Source organism: Coturnix japonica, chromosome 2, assembly GCF_001577835.2.
Source record: "Coturnix japonica isolate 7356 chromosome 2, Coturnix japonica 2.1, whole genome shotgun sequence".
Lineage (NCBI taxonomy): Eukaryota > Metazoa > Chordata > Aves > Galliformes > Phasianidae > Coturnix > Coturnix japonica.
Genome location: NC_029517.1, coordinates 72,670,608 through 72,687,197, shown reverse-complemented (window position 1 = coordinate 72,687,197; position 16,590 = coordinate 72,670,608). Strand labels below are relative to the sequence as shown.

The 16,590-nt window shown below is 36.1% G+C and overlaps 1 protein-coding gene across 2 annotated transcripts in view; it reads left to right on the top strand.

The window, feature by feature from the left end:
* SLC9A3 (solute carrier family 9 member A3) overlaps nt 1-15,413 on the top strand; it is a 50,612-nt gene extending 35,199 nt beyond the window's left edge. Inside the window, exons 8-17 of one of the 2 annotated variants that reach the window (XM_015854848.2) lie at nt 767-856; nt 2,358-2,428; nt 4,535-4,664; nt 6,037-6,152; nt 6,754-6,883; nt 7,371-7,547; nt 8,132-8,207; nt 9,803-9,916; nt 11,093-11,336; nt 14,810-15,413. In XM_015854848.2, the coding sequence (XP_015710334.1) occupies nt 767-856; nt 2,358-2,428; nt 4,535-4,664; nt 6,037-6,152; nt 6,754-6,883; nt 7,371-7,547; nt 8,132-8,207; nt 9,803-9,916; nt 11,093-11,336; nt 14,810-14,813 (1,152 nt within the window). In that variant the 3' untranslated portion in view covers nt 14,814-15,413. Of the gene's footprint in view, nt 1-766; nt 857-2,357; nt 2,429-4,534; nt 4,665-6,036; nt 6,153-6,753; nt 6,884-7,370; nt 7,548-8,131; nt 8,208-9,802; nt 9,917-11,092; nt 11,341-14,809 lie in introns of those variants that run through there. The other variant, XM_015854849.2, reaches the window with a different exon arrangement.
* Nucleotides 15,414-16,590: the final 1,177 nt, after the last annotated feature.

Genomic DNA, 16,590 nt, shown 5'->3' with positions numbered 1-16,590 from the left:
GTTTCTTGAAAGGAAAAGGAGTCTCTTTAAAGTATTAGGCCTTCTCAGCTGAAGGTTGCGTATTGTTTCACTGAGCTGAAAGCATAATTGACTTTGTAATTTTAGTAACAAAGATCCTATTTTATGTTTTCATACAGTACCACATGGGACAAAACACCATTTCCTCTGTGCTAAAAAATGTTCAGTCATAGCTGCGTGGTATTAATAGTACTGAAGTTAATATCTGGCTAAACATCCTTAATCTCATAGGAATAACTATAGGGAACAGTTCTTCTTACTGGCAAATACGATCATTAAGCTGATCCACCTGAGCGAGCCTAGGCTATTCTTTTATAAGACGGCAATAAGCAGTAGAACAAGAAAGCATTAGAATCCAAACAAAGCAGTAATTTGTGGATGAAAAAAAGTATGAACATAAATGGTGATGTGTCAGTACACTCCAACTTGAAAGACTTCAAAAATGTATCAAAAATTTAATTTTCATTACAAATCACATATATGTGTGGAAAACAAACATGCACTAGTATAGGAAATACTCTCAGCCTCGTGGTGCTATATAGAAGGTATGTTTTTTCTGCTCTTTGAAGCCTTTTCAAGCCTTTGTAACAGTATCTGAGGGTTCTGCATTATTTTACTTCTAATGGGGAGAGGGATCAAGTAGAAAAGTATGATAAACAACATATTCATGTATAAAACCACTCTAAGACTGTTCAGCTGGAGGAGCATCTAATACCTGAAGTATTTATTATCATGTTTAATTGCCTAGGGACTGACAATCAAGCCTTTGGTACAGTGGCTGAAAGTGAAGAAAAGTGAACACAGAGAACCAAAACTCAATGAGAAACTTCATGGAAGAGTAAGACACTTTTAAACAATATTGTGGCATCGTTTGAATTTTTGCAGAATGCCTGGAGAGAAAAAACTGTAAAAGAAAAATTATTTCTGGAAGAGAGAAGGCAATCAAATTCAAATTTACAGAGCAAAAGACTTCAAGTTTATCAAGAATTACCACATTAGCTGTAATTAGTTACAGGACTGTGTCCAATGAAAACATACGCAACATTAGTTTTTTCTGTTCATTTGCTTGAAAATTCACCGGCGCAAGCGGAACTGGGGAAACAGCTGGAATAATATTCTTTCTCTTCATCTAAAAGAGGAAGATGTTTGATTGAAGGTAGACAGGGAAAAGTATGTGGAAGAAAGTTTATTTTTCCTTCTTAATTATTATATGTCTGCTTTCAAGCTGGAAGTTACCTGAAGTGGAGCAACACGAGCAACAACTTAGTAACAGGGTGTATTTCTGAGGAATCCTTTTTAAGACTACTGAACAAATATGTTATGTTTTTAGTATCCAGCAGATAAGTTGCTTCATTTACAGATAAAGTATTTACGCAGAAATAAGATTCTGATATTTTACTATTTGAAAGTCAGTAGTCTCTTCCCAGAAATTTATTCTGTCTGACATGGGATATACCTTTGTGTGTCGCTCTCCAAACAGTAATATTAACTATCACACTTCATTATGTTAATTGATTCACCACTATATTTGAGCACATAGCATCTAGGAGATGTGGTTCTAAGAGGAATATAAACTGCTGCCTTTAAACAGAGCGGTATCCATTCCCAGAGAATGGGAGAGAGGCACCTTATTTACAGTGTAGTTTTCTCCATTTCTATGACAGATGTGTCCTGAAACAGTAACTAGTAATAAATGCAGAAATAATTCATATCATGGTTATTGATGCAGCATGCTCTAGATTCTGTAGTAATCATTTCAGTAGAAATTAAAATGTTAACAAGTGTATAAAGAAAAAGATCAAATTCTGCTACAACTGCCTTGTCTTTACTCAAAAGTTGCAATCCTCAGGACTGTTATCAACCATGTGATAATAAATCAACTATGGCATTTTGCTCTGGATAGTAAAGGAATGGTGTCTACTTCTGCTCTGAGGGAAGATAATGAAAAATTAAGAAAATAAATATGAGGTAATAATATCAACTAACTTGAATCATCAATGCTAATAATGACTCATTAATATTGGGCCAAAATGGAGATGTAAAATGAGTCAACAATGAGTCTTAAAACTCAATGTTGATAAAGTGAAGGCTTAAGTACCTTCTTGTGAGACCTCATAAATTATGAATAGTCAGTGAATTTGTAAAGGAGTGGTTAGAAGGCTCAGACCTTTGAAGAAAGACATAAGGTAGTGTTTCTGTAAAGAAAGAAAAAAAAAATCTGCCTAGCAGCAAAAAAAATTTTCTGCAGAGTTACTTGGTCTATCCTGACATAAATTGAGGTATGTTCTAATTATGCCTTTAATTTATGTGTGATACTAATTCCACTTCTACTTCCCTAGGCTTTTGATCACATTCTTTCTGCTATAGAAGACATCTCTGGACAAATAGGACATAACTATCTGAGAGACAAGTAAGCAGTAACTAACTTGTAATGTTTCAAATACTGCTAGGAAATCTGATATGTAAATTATGACTTTTTAAGCCTGTAAGCCTGTGAATTTAGGGACAGCGAGTATGTCAGCTGTAATTGAAAATGTTATTATACACTACACTGAAAACTCTGGAAATAGAGCAAATATGAAAGCAGTTAATTTTCACCCCTTACAACTGGAACACTTTCTTTCTCTGCCTCAAGTTCAGACTAGACCTTTTCAGACATGTCAGTTCACAGCCAGGGCTCTCTCTCAAGACTAGAGAAATATCTATTTGTACAGAATTTAACCAAAAACTTTAATATTGATTTTTCACTATGATACCTTATTTTGTGAATATTATCTGTGTGGGGAGACACTAATGAACTCAAATACTGTTGTGCTAGCTACTTTTACAAAGGATGAGTTTGAGTTTTGAATCTGAAGGTGATTGCGAAGAACCCTTTTAAATGAGTCATATGGTTTAAGTCTGTTAGTTTGAAATCACTACTGAAAATTGTGGTTCACTTACAACCCCCTCTGTTTATTTATCTTGAGAGAAGAAAAATTATTCATCCAAATGATACAGACACCATTTTCATAAAAGCACATTTGAAGAATACCATCATGAGGGGCAGGCTTCCATAAGCTAGATGAACAAATGTCAAAAAAGGATGTTAAATCTGGAGTTCTGCAAGTGTTATTTAGGTTTGGACTATTGCTGTCTGTCTGGATTTAAGTCATAACACAGGTACAGACACTCACAGTTGTGACTTGTTGATCTTCTGACTGTTCAAGTCCAAAAGTCGTTCAGTTGCATTAGTCATCTGCAGAACTTTTCTCTAAGTCTTACTGAGAAATTGAAAGTAGCATAGTTTTAGTATTATACTCATGCAGGTGATCAACTTCTAGGCTGGAGCTAGATTGTATCTGGCACAAGCAAAACTGTTCACCTTACTGTACCCAATCACAGAGACGGTTGTCTTTGTTTCATTTTTTTTCTCCCAGTTTAATTCAGAAGTATGCAGTGTGTGTGTGTGTGTATGCATTTAAGCTCATACAAAGTAAGAAAGCTTGGGCAGATCAATAGTTTGAGGCAAGCTGTGAAACTTATAACTTATTCCTTTATAATATCTGCATTTACCCATTGAAATCATACATATTTCTTTTGTTTGGTGTTCATTTATACAGTGAAGAATTCTCAATAGGCACACCAAATAGGACATCTTTTTTTCTTTTGGTAATTTTAATTTCAGTAGATTGCATTGCAATGGAACACATCATCAGGTCTGAAAGATTCACTTAAGAGTGGAAGTAAATATTTTTAAAGTGACAGGTTAGAGTTTGTCTTCTCATATGGCAGAAGGTAATAGGCTTGAGTAACAAGAGCCTTTTCCTTAGTAGCTTAACATAGATCCTCAGTTGAGTGTGTGTATAAATTTGTTTTGAATGAGACCACACTAAGTCTGCTTCTTCTACATTATATATACATGGAAATATTTGAGCACAAGCATGAAATGACAGATATCTTACTATCAGATGACCTTGGAAGTGGAAATCCCAGAAAACATGAACCACTTCTATCTCCTGGAGTACCCAAATAGCATGAAATGAGGCCCTCTCAGTGCTTTTGGAATAGAACAGTTGGAAACTGGCTTTCTAGCCTGAGTTACCACAATACCACTGTGGAAAAGTACTTTTTCTTCCAATAAAGGGAAGAAACTTGAACTTCTACAATGAAGATTTTAAGTATAATAGTAAATAATCATAAGTGGAAAAGCAAGTAGCATGATTTACCAGAGTATAAAATGTTCTAGTGGCTATGAAATGGGATATTATAATCATAGCAATTGTGCTGCTGCAGTAGTGTTTGTTAAGTGAATCTATTTAATGCTTAGTGACAGCTGCAAAACTAGCTGTACCAGGTTTTCCTTTAACTTTCTTTAGCTATTATTTGAAAAGTTTCAAAATACAAATCCTCACATTTTTATACTTGACATTTTGTAAACATAGTTAGCTCACAGAATAATCTTTTCTGAGAAATTATGAATGCTTGGATGCTAAAATTGCTTGCTGCCCTTAACGTGTTTTGTTTAAATTATCAGGTGGTCCAATTTTGATAGGAAATTCCTCAGTAAAATCCTGATGAGAAGATCTGCTCAAAAATCAAGAGACCAAATCCTTAATGTTTTCCATGAACTCAACCTGAAGGATGCAATTAGCTATGTGGCTGAGGTACTTATGAATACTTTTTACTTTTTTTCCTTTCTAGGTTTTTTTTTTTTTTTTTTTTTTTCCATCTACAGCATAATCTAAAGATGACATTTTGCAGGAGATGTCTAAAAAAAATAATGAAAAACTTTTCATTTGTTTTGTCTAAGTAGAATTTAAGAGTTATGAGTCTTGTTATCACCTGCTTGGGTGACCATAGTTCTCAGTATTCTGCCTGAACCCCAATATGAGTATGTTATACGTATGCTGATGTATCTTTCTGTTGGATTTCCCTGAAGAATTTTTTATCTATATTCATTGCATCAAAAACCACTACACTTGGAAATGGATGAATTAAAATAATGACTTTTCCCTATAGAATACTAGCTATCTGTGATAACAAATCTGATTTGATGAATCTCATTTCCACATGGTATGAACATTTGACTTTAGTGTTATCTTATTATGAAAGATCACATTACTTAAAAAAGTAAGCAAAGCTTACCTTTGCAATATAGACAGAGCTGTGGGAGTGGATTCAGAGAAGAGCCATGAAGAGGATCAGAGGACTGGAGCATCTCTCCAATGAGAAAAGGCTGAGAGAGCTGGGCTTTTCCAGCCTGAGGAAGAGAAGGCTCTAGGGAGACCTCTTTGCATCCTTCTGGTACTTAAAAGGAGCTTATAATCAGGGGGAAGACAGAAATTTCAAGCTGACTGATAATAATACAGTGAGGGGGAAGAGTTTTTAACTGTGTGGAAAAAAATTATATTAAATAATGGGGAGAATTTTTTCAGTCAGAGTTGAAAGGCACTGGAATGAGTTCTCCATAGAAGTAGTGGATACTCTATTCCTATCTGTTTAAGGCCAGTCTTGATGGGGCCCTAGGACAACCTGGTCTAGTGACTGATTTAGTTGTTGGCAGCCCTGCTCATGGCATTTCATGGTTTTATGATTCTACTAATTTCTCTTCACAAGATAATCTCCAAGTAGTCTTGTAGACTTATACAAGATGTAACATCTGCTGTTTCCAGTCTGGTAGAGAATAGAAAATGTAGTGTAATGTCTTTGAAAACATTGCTGTTATTGCATTGATGTTTGGAGTCCTAAAATTATACACATATATTCCTATGTGCTTGGCATGAAAGTTAGTACAAAGTAAAGGGTCCATCCCTGAAGGGCGGAGTTAACCTGCAAAAGCACAAAGGCATAATTTTCAAACAGGTTGGACCTAAAAAATCACTCACCTCACCGTTTGTTACCATTAACTAAATGCAACTTCTCTCTTATTTCTTGTGCCATTTGCAAAAAACAGCCTCATGTGATCTGCATTTTTTGATCCCCATTTTATTGCAGGTGTTTACAGCTCTAATGTGTCTTGTTTCTTTCTGTGGCCAGGGAGAGCGTAGAGGTTCCTTAGCATTTATACGTTCTCCAAGTACAGACAACATGGTGAATGTGGATTTCAGTACCCCACGTCCAAGTACTGTAGAAAGTTCTGTATCTTATTTACTGTAAGTAACTTGTACTGATTGATTGCATCTTCTGCTTGTTGTTTTGTTGTGTGTGATGCAGTGCAAAAAAAAAGTAGTTAAAATGTCTGAAAAATGTCAGTTACAGGTGCTTCATTCACAATTTTTATGAACTACAATTAATCTTTTCCTCCCACACAAAGAAGGTGATAGAATGCTGTTATTCTGTTGCATTTTGAAAACAAGTTTTGTAGTAAAGGTTGGTAAGATGAAGCAGTGCCACATTAGAATCGTTTCTTGTACCTTTCGTTCACCAGTTGCTGTAGACAGAACCAGACAGCATTTCTGTGTCTGTTCCAGAAAAGATTAGGGGAGAGTCAAGGAAAATAAAAATTGCTGCTTCCTTAATTTCTTCCTGTCTTGTTCACACAACAGCCCATATGTCATGTAAATAGGGGAATAAATGTTGACAGCCACCTGAAAGACAAAATCAATACCTTTTTCTTTTTTTTTCTTTTCTTTTTTTTTTTTTTTTGCATTAGATATTTTTATTCAGCCAGTTTTGACATTTTATTTATTTAGTTATTACTTATATGAACTTCATCTGTAGAACATATTGTTTCTGTTTCATATTCTTCTTCAGGAGAGAAAAGGCTGGACCAGTTTGCCTTGACATGCAAGCTTTAGAGCAGAGGAGGAAAAGTATTCGGGACACAGAAGACACAGTTGCACATCACACCCTACAACAGTATCTATATAAGCCCAGGCAGGAGGTGAGAGCAGAAGGCTTGCATTAGTCTGTTTTAAAATGAAAAAATTAGGATATTAGAAACCAAAAATATGGAAGCAAAACTCAGAAGGAAAGATCTTAACTCTAAATTCTACCCTTGAGGGAGGTAGGCTCTTTTTGTATGTACTCACACACTTATCAAAAGGCCTTTTTAATAGAGAGGGTCTAGCGTGAGTCTGGGGCTAACACAGTACAGAACTAGGTCCAATATAAATTGAGAATAAATATATCGTGTAGTTCAAAGTGGTTCAGACACTTCTATAGAGAGGTTTACTTGGAATGAGTGTCATTCCTTCTTATGCAAGGAAAGAGGGGAAGAAAGAAAAAAAAAGTAGAATGCCTTTAGACTATGCTTTGGTTCATTCTTAAAAAGAGTTGTTTTTATTTTCATGACACAAGCTGAATGCATCGATATGGCATTCACCTCTATTTCTAAATAAATTAATATTGTCTTCCCGTCCTCATAACAGCACAAACATTTGTACAGCCGACACGAGATCATGCAAAATGAAGATGAGAAACAAGACAAGGAGATTTTCCACAGGACAATGAGGAAGCGCTTAGAATCTTTCAAGAGTACTAAACTAGGAATAAATCATCCCAAGAAGCTCAATAAAATCCACAAACGAGAACGAGGCCAAAAAAGGGTAAAATATCTGTACAAGAACCCAGATGTAACCACATACTATACAAAACAAAGGGAGAGCAGGGAGGATTCTCAAGGTTCCCATATCCTGCATCTATCTCTGTCCTACAGAACTTCAGTGACTTAAATGGTCTAAGCAAGGAGAGATATAACTGTGTGATGAATCAAGGGGCATCTTTACATATGTTGTTGCTTTTCCCTATGCTTTCAGACACTTTTGAGTGAGACTTTTTGGGTGAGGTTTTTTGATCGCTTGAGAAACAGCAGATTTGGAGCCATGCTGGAACACTGTGGGGAGCTTTTCCAGGACAGCTGTAGCATTTACCATTTCACAAAAATTGCACAAATCTAGGAACTTACATCATATGAAAAGACAAAGTTTTTGTTTTTGGTTTTGTTTTTTTTTTTTTTTTTCCTTTACAAGTATAGAGAAGCAAATTAATGACAATAATATTGAGCCTCAAAAAAAGACTGCAACAGATACCAGGGTAATGCTGCTCAAAAGTGATTTCGAAGAATGTTATTGTCTTAGCTCTATAATGTTGGTAGCATTTTTGTTAACATAATTTGTTTCTTTTCTTTCAGCGAAACAGTAATGTCATACCAAATGGAAAAATTCCTTCAGAAAATCCAGTACAAGATTATACTTTGAAGGAAAAAGGTAAAAAGACCTTTAGACCAGTAACATTTCATCAGCTAACTTGTCTGTAAAATACCCCTTTAAAAATTTAATGATATGCAGTGGTGAAGCTATTAGAGAGGAACTTCTAGTCATAACACAGACTAGGGATCTAGTCCATACTTAAAAGCAGTATCTGGAACATATAGAAGTTGTGTTTATTTTTTTTCTAGGCTGATGGATGACAAATCAAACTTGAATCAGTGTTTTTACTCATAGCTGTAAAATCTCTTGTTCAAATCGTGAAAGCAAAACAATATGCTCACTGCAACATAGTTGCATTTTCAGCTTACTTTTCTGTTATCTGCATAGAGCAAGTTTTGCTAAAGATTTTGTTTTTCATGACAGCAAGATTTGCCTTCCATGACACCATACCATACAAAGTTCAGTCAGAATGGAAATGTCAATTGAATTAATGCCTATTTATTTAGAAGAGTCTGAATCAAAGTTGAAGCTGAGTTGAAGTTAGAACTTGAGGAGAGAAGGCAGATTTGAAAGAAAAACTGTCAGAGGTCAGTTTGAGTTAATCCTTCATAGCTATGTGTCACCTAAAAACTGAAATGTGACCTAAAGCCCACTGAACTAACCCTTATTTGTAGTCTTTCTTGTGTTTACTCAGACTCTTAATCTCAAAGAAAGTTGTAGTAAAGTGGAGAGAGTAATTTTTTTCTCTTTAGATCCAAGCAAGGTTTTTTCTTTATGCATGCTACCTAAGACATCTTCTGAACATTACTTTGTTTGACTGACAGGAGCAATACACATTGGCTGAAACAGACATAATATTCTAGAACACCCTTGCATAGAAAGTGCTTTCCAAAGACTTCTGATTAGTTCATTCAATGCTGTCTTGTTGAAGAGCTCTGCATAAAAGTCATCGTCTACTGGGGAAAAAAAAAAAAAAAGAAAAAGAAAAAGACTACTTTGGAAGACAAGTGGTTTAGAAGCTGATAGAAAGCTGATTTGATGATGGTAGAAACAGCAATTACCTCACCAGCTTTGAAATTAAGCAGAGTTCCAATGTCAACCTCAGTCTAACTGGCTCTGGGCAGCCTGGTCTGGTGGTTGGTGACCCTGCACGTAGCAAGGAGGTTGAAACTAGGTGATCATTGTGGTCCTTTAAAACCCAGGCCACTCTATGATTCTATGATTCTAACAATGAAAATGTAGTAACAAGTTGTTTTAAGGGACTGCATTTCTCAACATGTGAGCAAGGAAGAAAAAAATATAACAGCAGTGGTCGCACACTGAAAGATTGTTTCCTGCAGTCTCAGAAAAATATACAGTTCTATTAGTCAGCAGTTTATTCAGAATTGAAATCTCTGTCAAAACACCAGGTAACAACGAAAGGCTGAAAGCTTTGTTGAGTTTGTCAAAATAATTGGTACCCAAACTGCAGTCCACAAATGCATTCACACTGTCATGCCAGTGCTACAACTGTTAATTAAAGTTTGACTTTATCTTTGGTAACTGTACTAGTATAATAATACTCTTTCACTTTTTCATTAGAACTGAAAGAAATCTCTGATCAAACTGGACTCATGTTTTTTATTGTGTTTTTTTTATTACTGTTGTTCCAGATTCTGAATTTTCTGAAGCAGAAGAAAATAATGATTATGAAACATTGCATTTAGGCAAAGGAGTTGATTTTCTGGCCAATGTAACCAAGCAAAATTTTACAGATAACCCTGCAGGTAAAAATATTAATTGCATGCAGAATTTTTTTTCTCAAATATAAAAAATAATTACTAAATATGCTGCAGCATATGCTTTATTTTTGCTTGTTTGTTTTGATTGGATCTGTTCTCTTAGGGTTGATATTTGCATCAAATTTGCTATTGATATAGATGGAAGTTGTGAAAATGACTGCATAACCCAGATCTAAATTATCTTCAGCAACAGAAAATGTTAATGTTGTCCTATCTCACCAGGCCAATTGATTTCTACTTGCTTAGAAGTACTTTGCTGTGATATGTTTCATATTTCTTCTTTCATGCAGTATTTCCTAAATTCACAAGTCCCCCAGTTCCCTGCATACTTACGGAAGTCATTGAAAAGTACAGATTTCCAGATTTTTAGGAGTATTCATTGGATCTTAATTCCTGACCTGAAAGGCTCCAAAATACCATACTGAAAGTAAACCACTACATATAAGAGACAGTGTATGATGTGATTTGTAAGATGATAAGGTTTAGTATCTCTTCAGCACTTTTGTGTCTGAATTATCACCATATGTAACATCATTCATACAGCGAAGAAAAATCCTTGTGTCTGTACTCTTTTGACAGTTAGGGTGATATAGTATTTTAATTGCCCAGTGACAAATTCTATGTTTGAATATTTATAAAGACATAAAGAGATGAATCCAGAAGTATGTGACTAGCAAGATGCAGGTCAAGACTGATTTTACTATTTCTATATCTGTTAAAACACTGAATTTGGTACTTATATTAAAAGGCTCCTTTTTACTTCCATGTCTTGCTTCAGTGCCCTCACAAACATCTTCTTCCCACATGGAGCTGTGCAGTTCATGCTTTTGCATTTTTTGCTCATCTTTTCCTTCTTTTTTTTATGGATTTGATCTGATTTTTTCTGCAACTATTTCATGTTTTTATTTGTTTTGCTTAGGGGATGAGCTGGTCTATTCTTTTAGGGATTTAGTTTATTTTCTCTAGATATCTCAATCATAACTTCATATTATATTCAGTTGTTCACTATAAAAAATATCCAAATTAACCAGCTATACCCAAAACAGAAAAAGCAATAGTCTTTTTGCCTATTTTTTTTTATTCCTCTTTTAAAAAGCACCTTTCTGTGTTACCAAGAAATCATTTTGATTAACTTTATTTGTCACTCGTGAATTTTTTTAGGAATTGATAACCCAGTATTTTCAGCTGATGATGATCAAAGCATCTACATGAAGTTCTCACCATGGTTGTCTAGTGAAGATACTGTGGTACCATCACAAAGGGCCCGAGTGCAGATCCCATATTCTCCAAACAACTTCAGACGTCTCACTCCGTTCCGGCTCAGCAATAAATCAATAGATTCCTTCCTGCTAGCAGATGGCCCAGAGGAACAACCCAGACCTATTCTCCCAGAATCAACACATATGTAATATCTTAAAAGCAATTATCACCTTTCTTTTTAATCAGTCTCATTCAGTATCAAGCCTGAGTACTGACAAGATTATTTTTCTGATTTTTCTTCTCCCAGTGTCTCTTTACTTCTTGACTTTTTCCTACAAGTAAACATCTTTTATTTTCCTTCTATTTGAATAATACAACATCTTTCTATTTTCCTCCTACAGGGAACCCGCCCAGCTATTTGAGATCAAAAGCCTTGCCATTTTTAGAACAGAAATTTTTTTATTCTTTGTTTTGTCTTGAAAATTCTAAAATGCCAAGCAAAAGGTTTTCTTAATATCAGAATGTTTTTCGTATCCAGTTTCAAAAGACTTCATTTTTCTTGGTTAGTCATTTCTAGAAGATTAAACTCATATTTGAATTCCCTGAAATTACGTAGTTCTGATTCAAATCTCTTTAAAAACAGTTGTTATTTAAGTCATATTGTTGACACTGTCTTAATCTGTAAGCAAAGATAGGATGAAGTACTATAAAAACAATCCATGTGCTGATGTCAAAAAATATATTTTGCCTGTAGGAAGTCATATGAGTCATTTAACTCACTGGACTATATTGTATTTTGGCGTACAACAGAAACAGCAAAGTGATTGGAACAGACTGGATAGCTGGAATAAGGCCCGTGAGATGAAGTTCAACAAGACCAAGTGCCAGGGCCTGCTCTTTGACCACAACAACCTCAGGAAACACTACAGGCTTGGGGCAGAGTGGCTTGAATACTGCATAGAGGAAATGGAACTGAGGGTATTGGCCAATGCTTGGCTGAAGAAATAAGCAGTGTGCCCAGGTGGCCAAGAAGGCCAATGGCATAATAACTTGTATCAGAAATAGTATTGCCAGCAGGAGAGGGGAATTGATCATCCCTCTGAACTTCTTTCTGGTGGGGTTGCACCTCAGATACTGTGTTCAGTTTTGGAAGCCTCACCACAAAGACTTTGAGGCTCCGGAGCATGTTTAGAGAAGGGCAACAAAGCTGGTGAGGGCTCTGGAGCACAGGCCTTATGACGAGCAGCTGAAGCAGCTGGGATTGTTCAGTCTGGGGTAGAGCAGGCTCATGGGAGACCTTATTGCACTCTGTAACTACCTGAAGGGAGTTTGTGGTGAGGTGGGTGTTGGTCTCTTCACTCATGTCACTAATCTAAGAATGGCCTCAAGCTGTGCCAGGGGAGATTCAAGTTGAACATTAGCAAACACCACTTCTCTGAGAGAGTGGTCAGGCACTGTAATGGGCTGTCCAGGGAGGCAGTAGAGTCTTTGATGCTAGAGGTGTTCAAGGAACACGTGGTTTAGTGAGAAATATTGGTGATAGGTGGATGGTTGGACTGGATGATCTTATGGGTCTGAATTTCTCTTAACATATGTCTTATTTTAAAAGTAAAAGAAATTTTGATGCAGTAAATAATTAAATTTGACACAGTAAATAACATGTTGCCTCTAATGTCTTAGAGGTTTAAAAATAAATTAACTCTGGGTTTATATTAGCATCACAGAATCACAGAATGACTCGAGTTGGAAGGGACCTCAAGGATCATGTAGTTCCAACCCCCCTGCCTAGCAGGGCCACCAAGCATACACATTTACTAGATCAGGTTGCCCAGGGCCCCATCCAACCTGGTCTTGAACACCTCCAAGGACGGGGCATCCACAACCTCCCTGGGCAGCCTGTTCCAGGGCCTACCCACTCTCCTAGTGAANGTCTTGAACACCTCCAAGGACGGGGCATCCACAACCTCCCTGGGCAGCCTGTTCCAGGGCCTACCCACTCTCCTAGTGAAGAACTTCCCCCTAACATCCAACCTAAATCTTCCCTCCTTCAACTTAAAACCATTTCCCCTAGTCCTGCTATTGTCAGCCCTTTCGAAGAGTTTACTCCCCTCCTGGGTGTAGGTTCCCTTCAGGTATTGAAAGGCTGCAATGAGGTCACCCCATAACCATCTCTTCTCCAAGCTGAACAAGCCCAACTCCCTCAGCCTGTCCTCATAGAGGAGGTAATATCCCAGTTGCCCTTTAATTCTTGCTCTGTAAAAATTTTCCACACCATAAAATCAGTCTTCATTTCTATAATCTACAGAGTCAGTGCAGTAAATGAGGTGGGTCAGGTCACAGTTCAACCATCATAATTGAATAGAACATAGGGCACTGATTAAGCGATGAAACGTGACAGTGTTTCATCGTGAATTAGCTTTCATGGCATCCATGATCAGAAATGTATGACCTAGTGCCCTCTGTTCATCAACAAATAAAGGAATGTGACAAGTTGAAAGTACTTAATTGAGGAAACTTTTCTCAGACAAAGATCTCAGTATAAGAGTGGAGAAGAATTTAATAATCTTTGGAAATCAAAGAGGAATGGAAGTCCTTTTTTTATTCTGTTTTGGCTTCTGTCTTGCAGAAGGTGTGCAAGCATAATTACAGAAAGTACATCACTTTAATGGAGAAACCTATAGAAATGAGTTTGTTTGAATATTCAGTTTCACATATCTTGGATTGTTACATTAAAACAATGTTTTAAAACAAATACTGGATTAAAGAGCTGTGAGTTAAATTCTGATATCCTTACTAAAAACTTGAATAAGAAGCAGCATTCTAAAAGGAGAACTTCCTCTTATCCACACTGAAGTCTTCCTCTCATTTTTCCCCCCACTTAGTTTGTCATAAATTATTCACTATAATACTTCCTGAAATTTAACTTCTAACCTTTATTCTTTTCCTCACTTCTATTGCCTTAATTGTGACTATATTATTAGAAACTGCTAAGTATGAGTTTTTGTGTAGGTATCTTTCAGCTATCAGAACTGGTGGGCTTTGAGTGCTGTGTTTCTTTAGAAGTACTTTGGGAAGTTAGGTTTCCTGAGAAAATCATTTGTGACTTGATTATTCCCAGAAACAGTCCCCTTAATTACATACTAATTCTTCTAATAAGAAAATATTGAAATTTCAATTAATGGCTTTTAAAATCCAATTGAAATTGTAAACCAAGTGTGGAAACGTGAAGATTCTCTACATAGTCTAAAGAAAACCGAATACAGATGACAGTTAAGAATAAGTTGATTTTCTGTGTGAAACATTCTGTTTCTTGATTTAAAGAGTGCAATTTCTTTCAAAAAATTTCCTTGGTAAGCATGAGGAACAAATATCTCAAGATAAAGATGCACTATAATAACCTGGTGATAGCTCCATCTCCTAAGGATTTAAAGAAGGCCACATTGATTGCAAATACTGAACTCAGTTTTGCCTGATTCTCAACAAGGAAGAATGGTTTAACAAACTTAAGGTTGTTCAAGATAGAAACACAGACAGGGTACATCTCAAAAATGGTCTTAAACTACTCATTTTAATAAGATAGACAAAAAAAAAAAAAAGCCAAAAGAAAAGACCATTAGTCAGAAGAGTAATATACAAAGTATGTATCTACAAATGTTTCTATTTAATTGTACTCTCTAGGTGATGTGGACCAAGATGTTGAAATGACAGAATACTCCTCTTCAGATGACAAGTTTTCTCCTTACACATCTGACCAACTAAACCAAAATGAATGTGTTTCAGAGAATCCCCTTCACTTCTTTCCATCTTGTCTTCAAATGCCTTGGGCACAAAACTATTCTTCCTTGGAAAACAGAGGCAATATATCTCTTTCTACTGTCTCTGAGTATATAGCTTCTTGTGACCCAAGCGTACCTGATCTCTTCTGGGAAACAGATGCAGATACTGATAACAAAGAGACGATAAACTCAGGTTACTGTTCTGAAGTTAGCTACAAGTCGGAGAATTCACAAGAAGAGAATTCTCTTCTCATACCTGAAGAGCTGGAAGACCCTTACCTGAAGGAGCCCAGAGAGAAGAAGATGTTGCTTGATGTACAAGGAAATTACAGATCCATTGCAGCAAGGCGTGTACAGAGCCGACGTTCATTTCACAAGCCAAAACCTCTTCAACACCCTAAGCTTCAGAAGCTAGCATCTCTTCCAGCATCTTGCCACATCCCTCCACATTCTTTGGAGCAAGAGGAAACACAGTTGTGAGCCAGGACTTTACCTGAAAAGAGGAACTGAGAGAGAATACTTTGAACAATGGTCTTCTGTAAAACTAGAGAGAAGCCACTTGGTTCACAGGGCCTACTGCTGAATGATTTTGGATGCAAAGGAAGCAGCATCCCACGGTGTCAGAAATTCTAAAGCTTTCTGCTGCACTTAACAGTTTTAAGTTCTCATTCATATTAAAAGGGCGCATAATGAAGGGAAAATATGCCTCCTTGTTATTTTTTCATGTAGACTGTTACAAAAAAAAAAAAAATAATTGAAAGGCTAAAGCAAGAAGTTTGTTTGTTTTTTTTAATGTAAAAATGATTTATTACGCCATATGTTCCCAGTAAATACTTTTAACAAAACGGGCTGCATTTTTTTGCCTCATTAATGGGATTCAGTATTTATGTTGTGTGAAATTAATGTAGGAGAAGTCAATGGTTAGCCTCATGCCTTCTAATTCTACTCCAGCTGAAATGGATCAGTGCCTTTCGTAAGTACAAACTAAAGAAAAAAAAAAATGTTTTACTGCTCTGAATATTTGTGATATTGAGTAATCATGAGGTACTGATTCTGACAGAAACCTTTGCAGGGAGGGATACGTCCTGCATTTTGAAATTTTGTCCAAGTCTCCTGGATGGTAGTTTCCTTCATCATCATTTCTACTACTCAGTGGTATTAGAATGAAAGAATATCCAGAATTAGCTCATAATTTTATCTTATTTAACTACAAGCAATTTTGTATTCTTAATTAAGCTGCTCTATTTTAGATAGCCTCAAAAAAGTGTAAATATTTGACATTTGTCCTGCTGCTTTGGAAGGCATCTTCCAAATACTCTGTTGGATTATCTTGTTAATTTATGTATAATGCACTTTCTGTAACTGATTGGGATAATGGCCTCTCAGATGCCATTTTTGACACAAGAGTTAGTGCCACAATAACTCAGGATGTCCATGTATCTAAGTACTGTACAAATGTACAAATGCTTGTGTTGTGAACTTTCTACCCCCAACCCCTTCCCACTTCTCTGTTAAATGACAGCAAATAAGATTGCATTAGACTCCTGTTATGTATGAATCTGACATTAAATTATTTTGAAGATTACTGGAGGTATCAATGAAAGATAGCTTATATGAAGACTAAACAAAAACGAAAATTCTGAGACTTGTCATTCATGTATAATACTGCATGCCAGCCTGCTT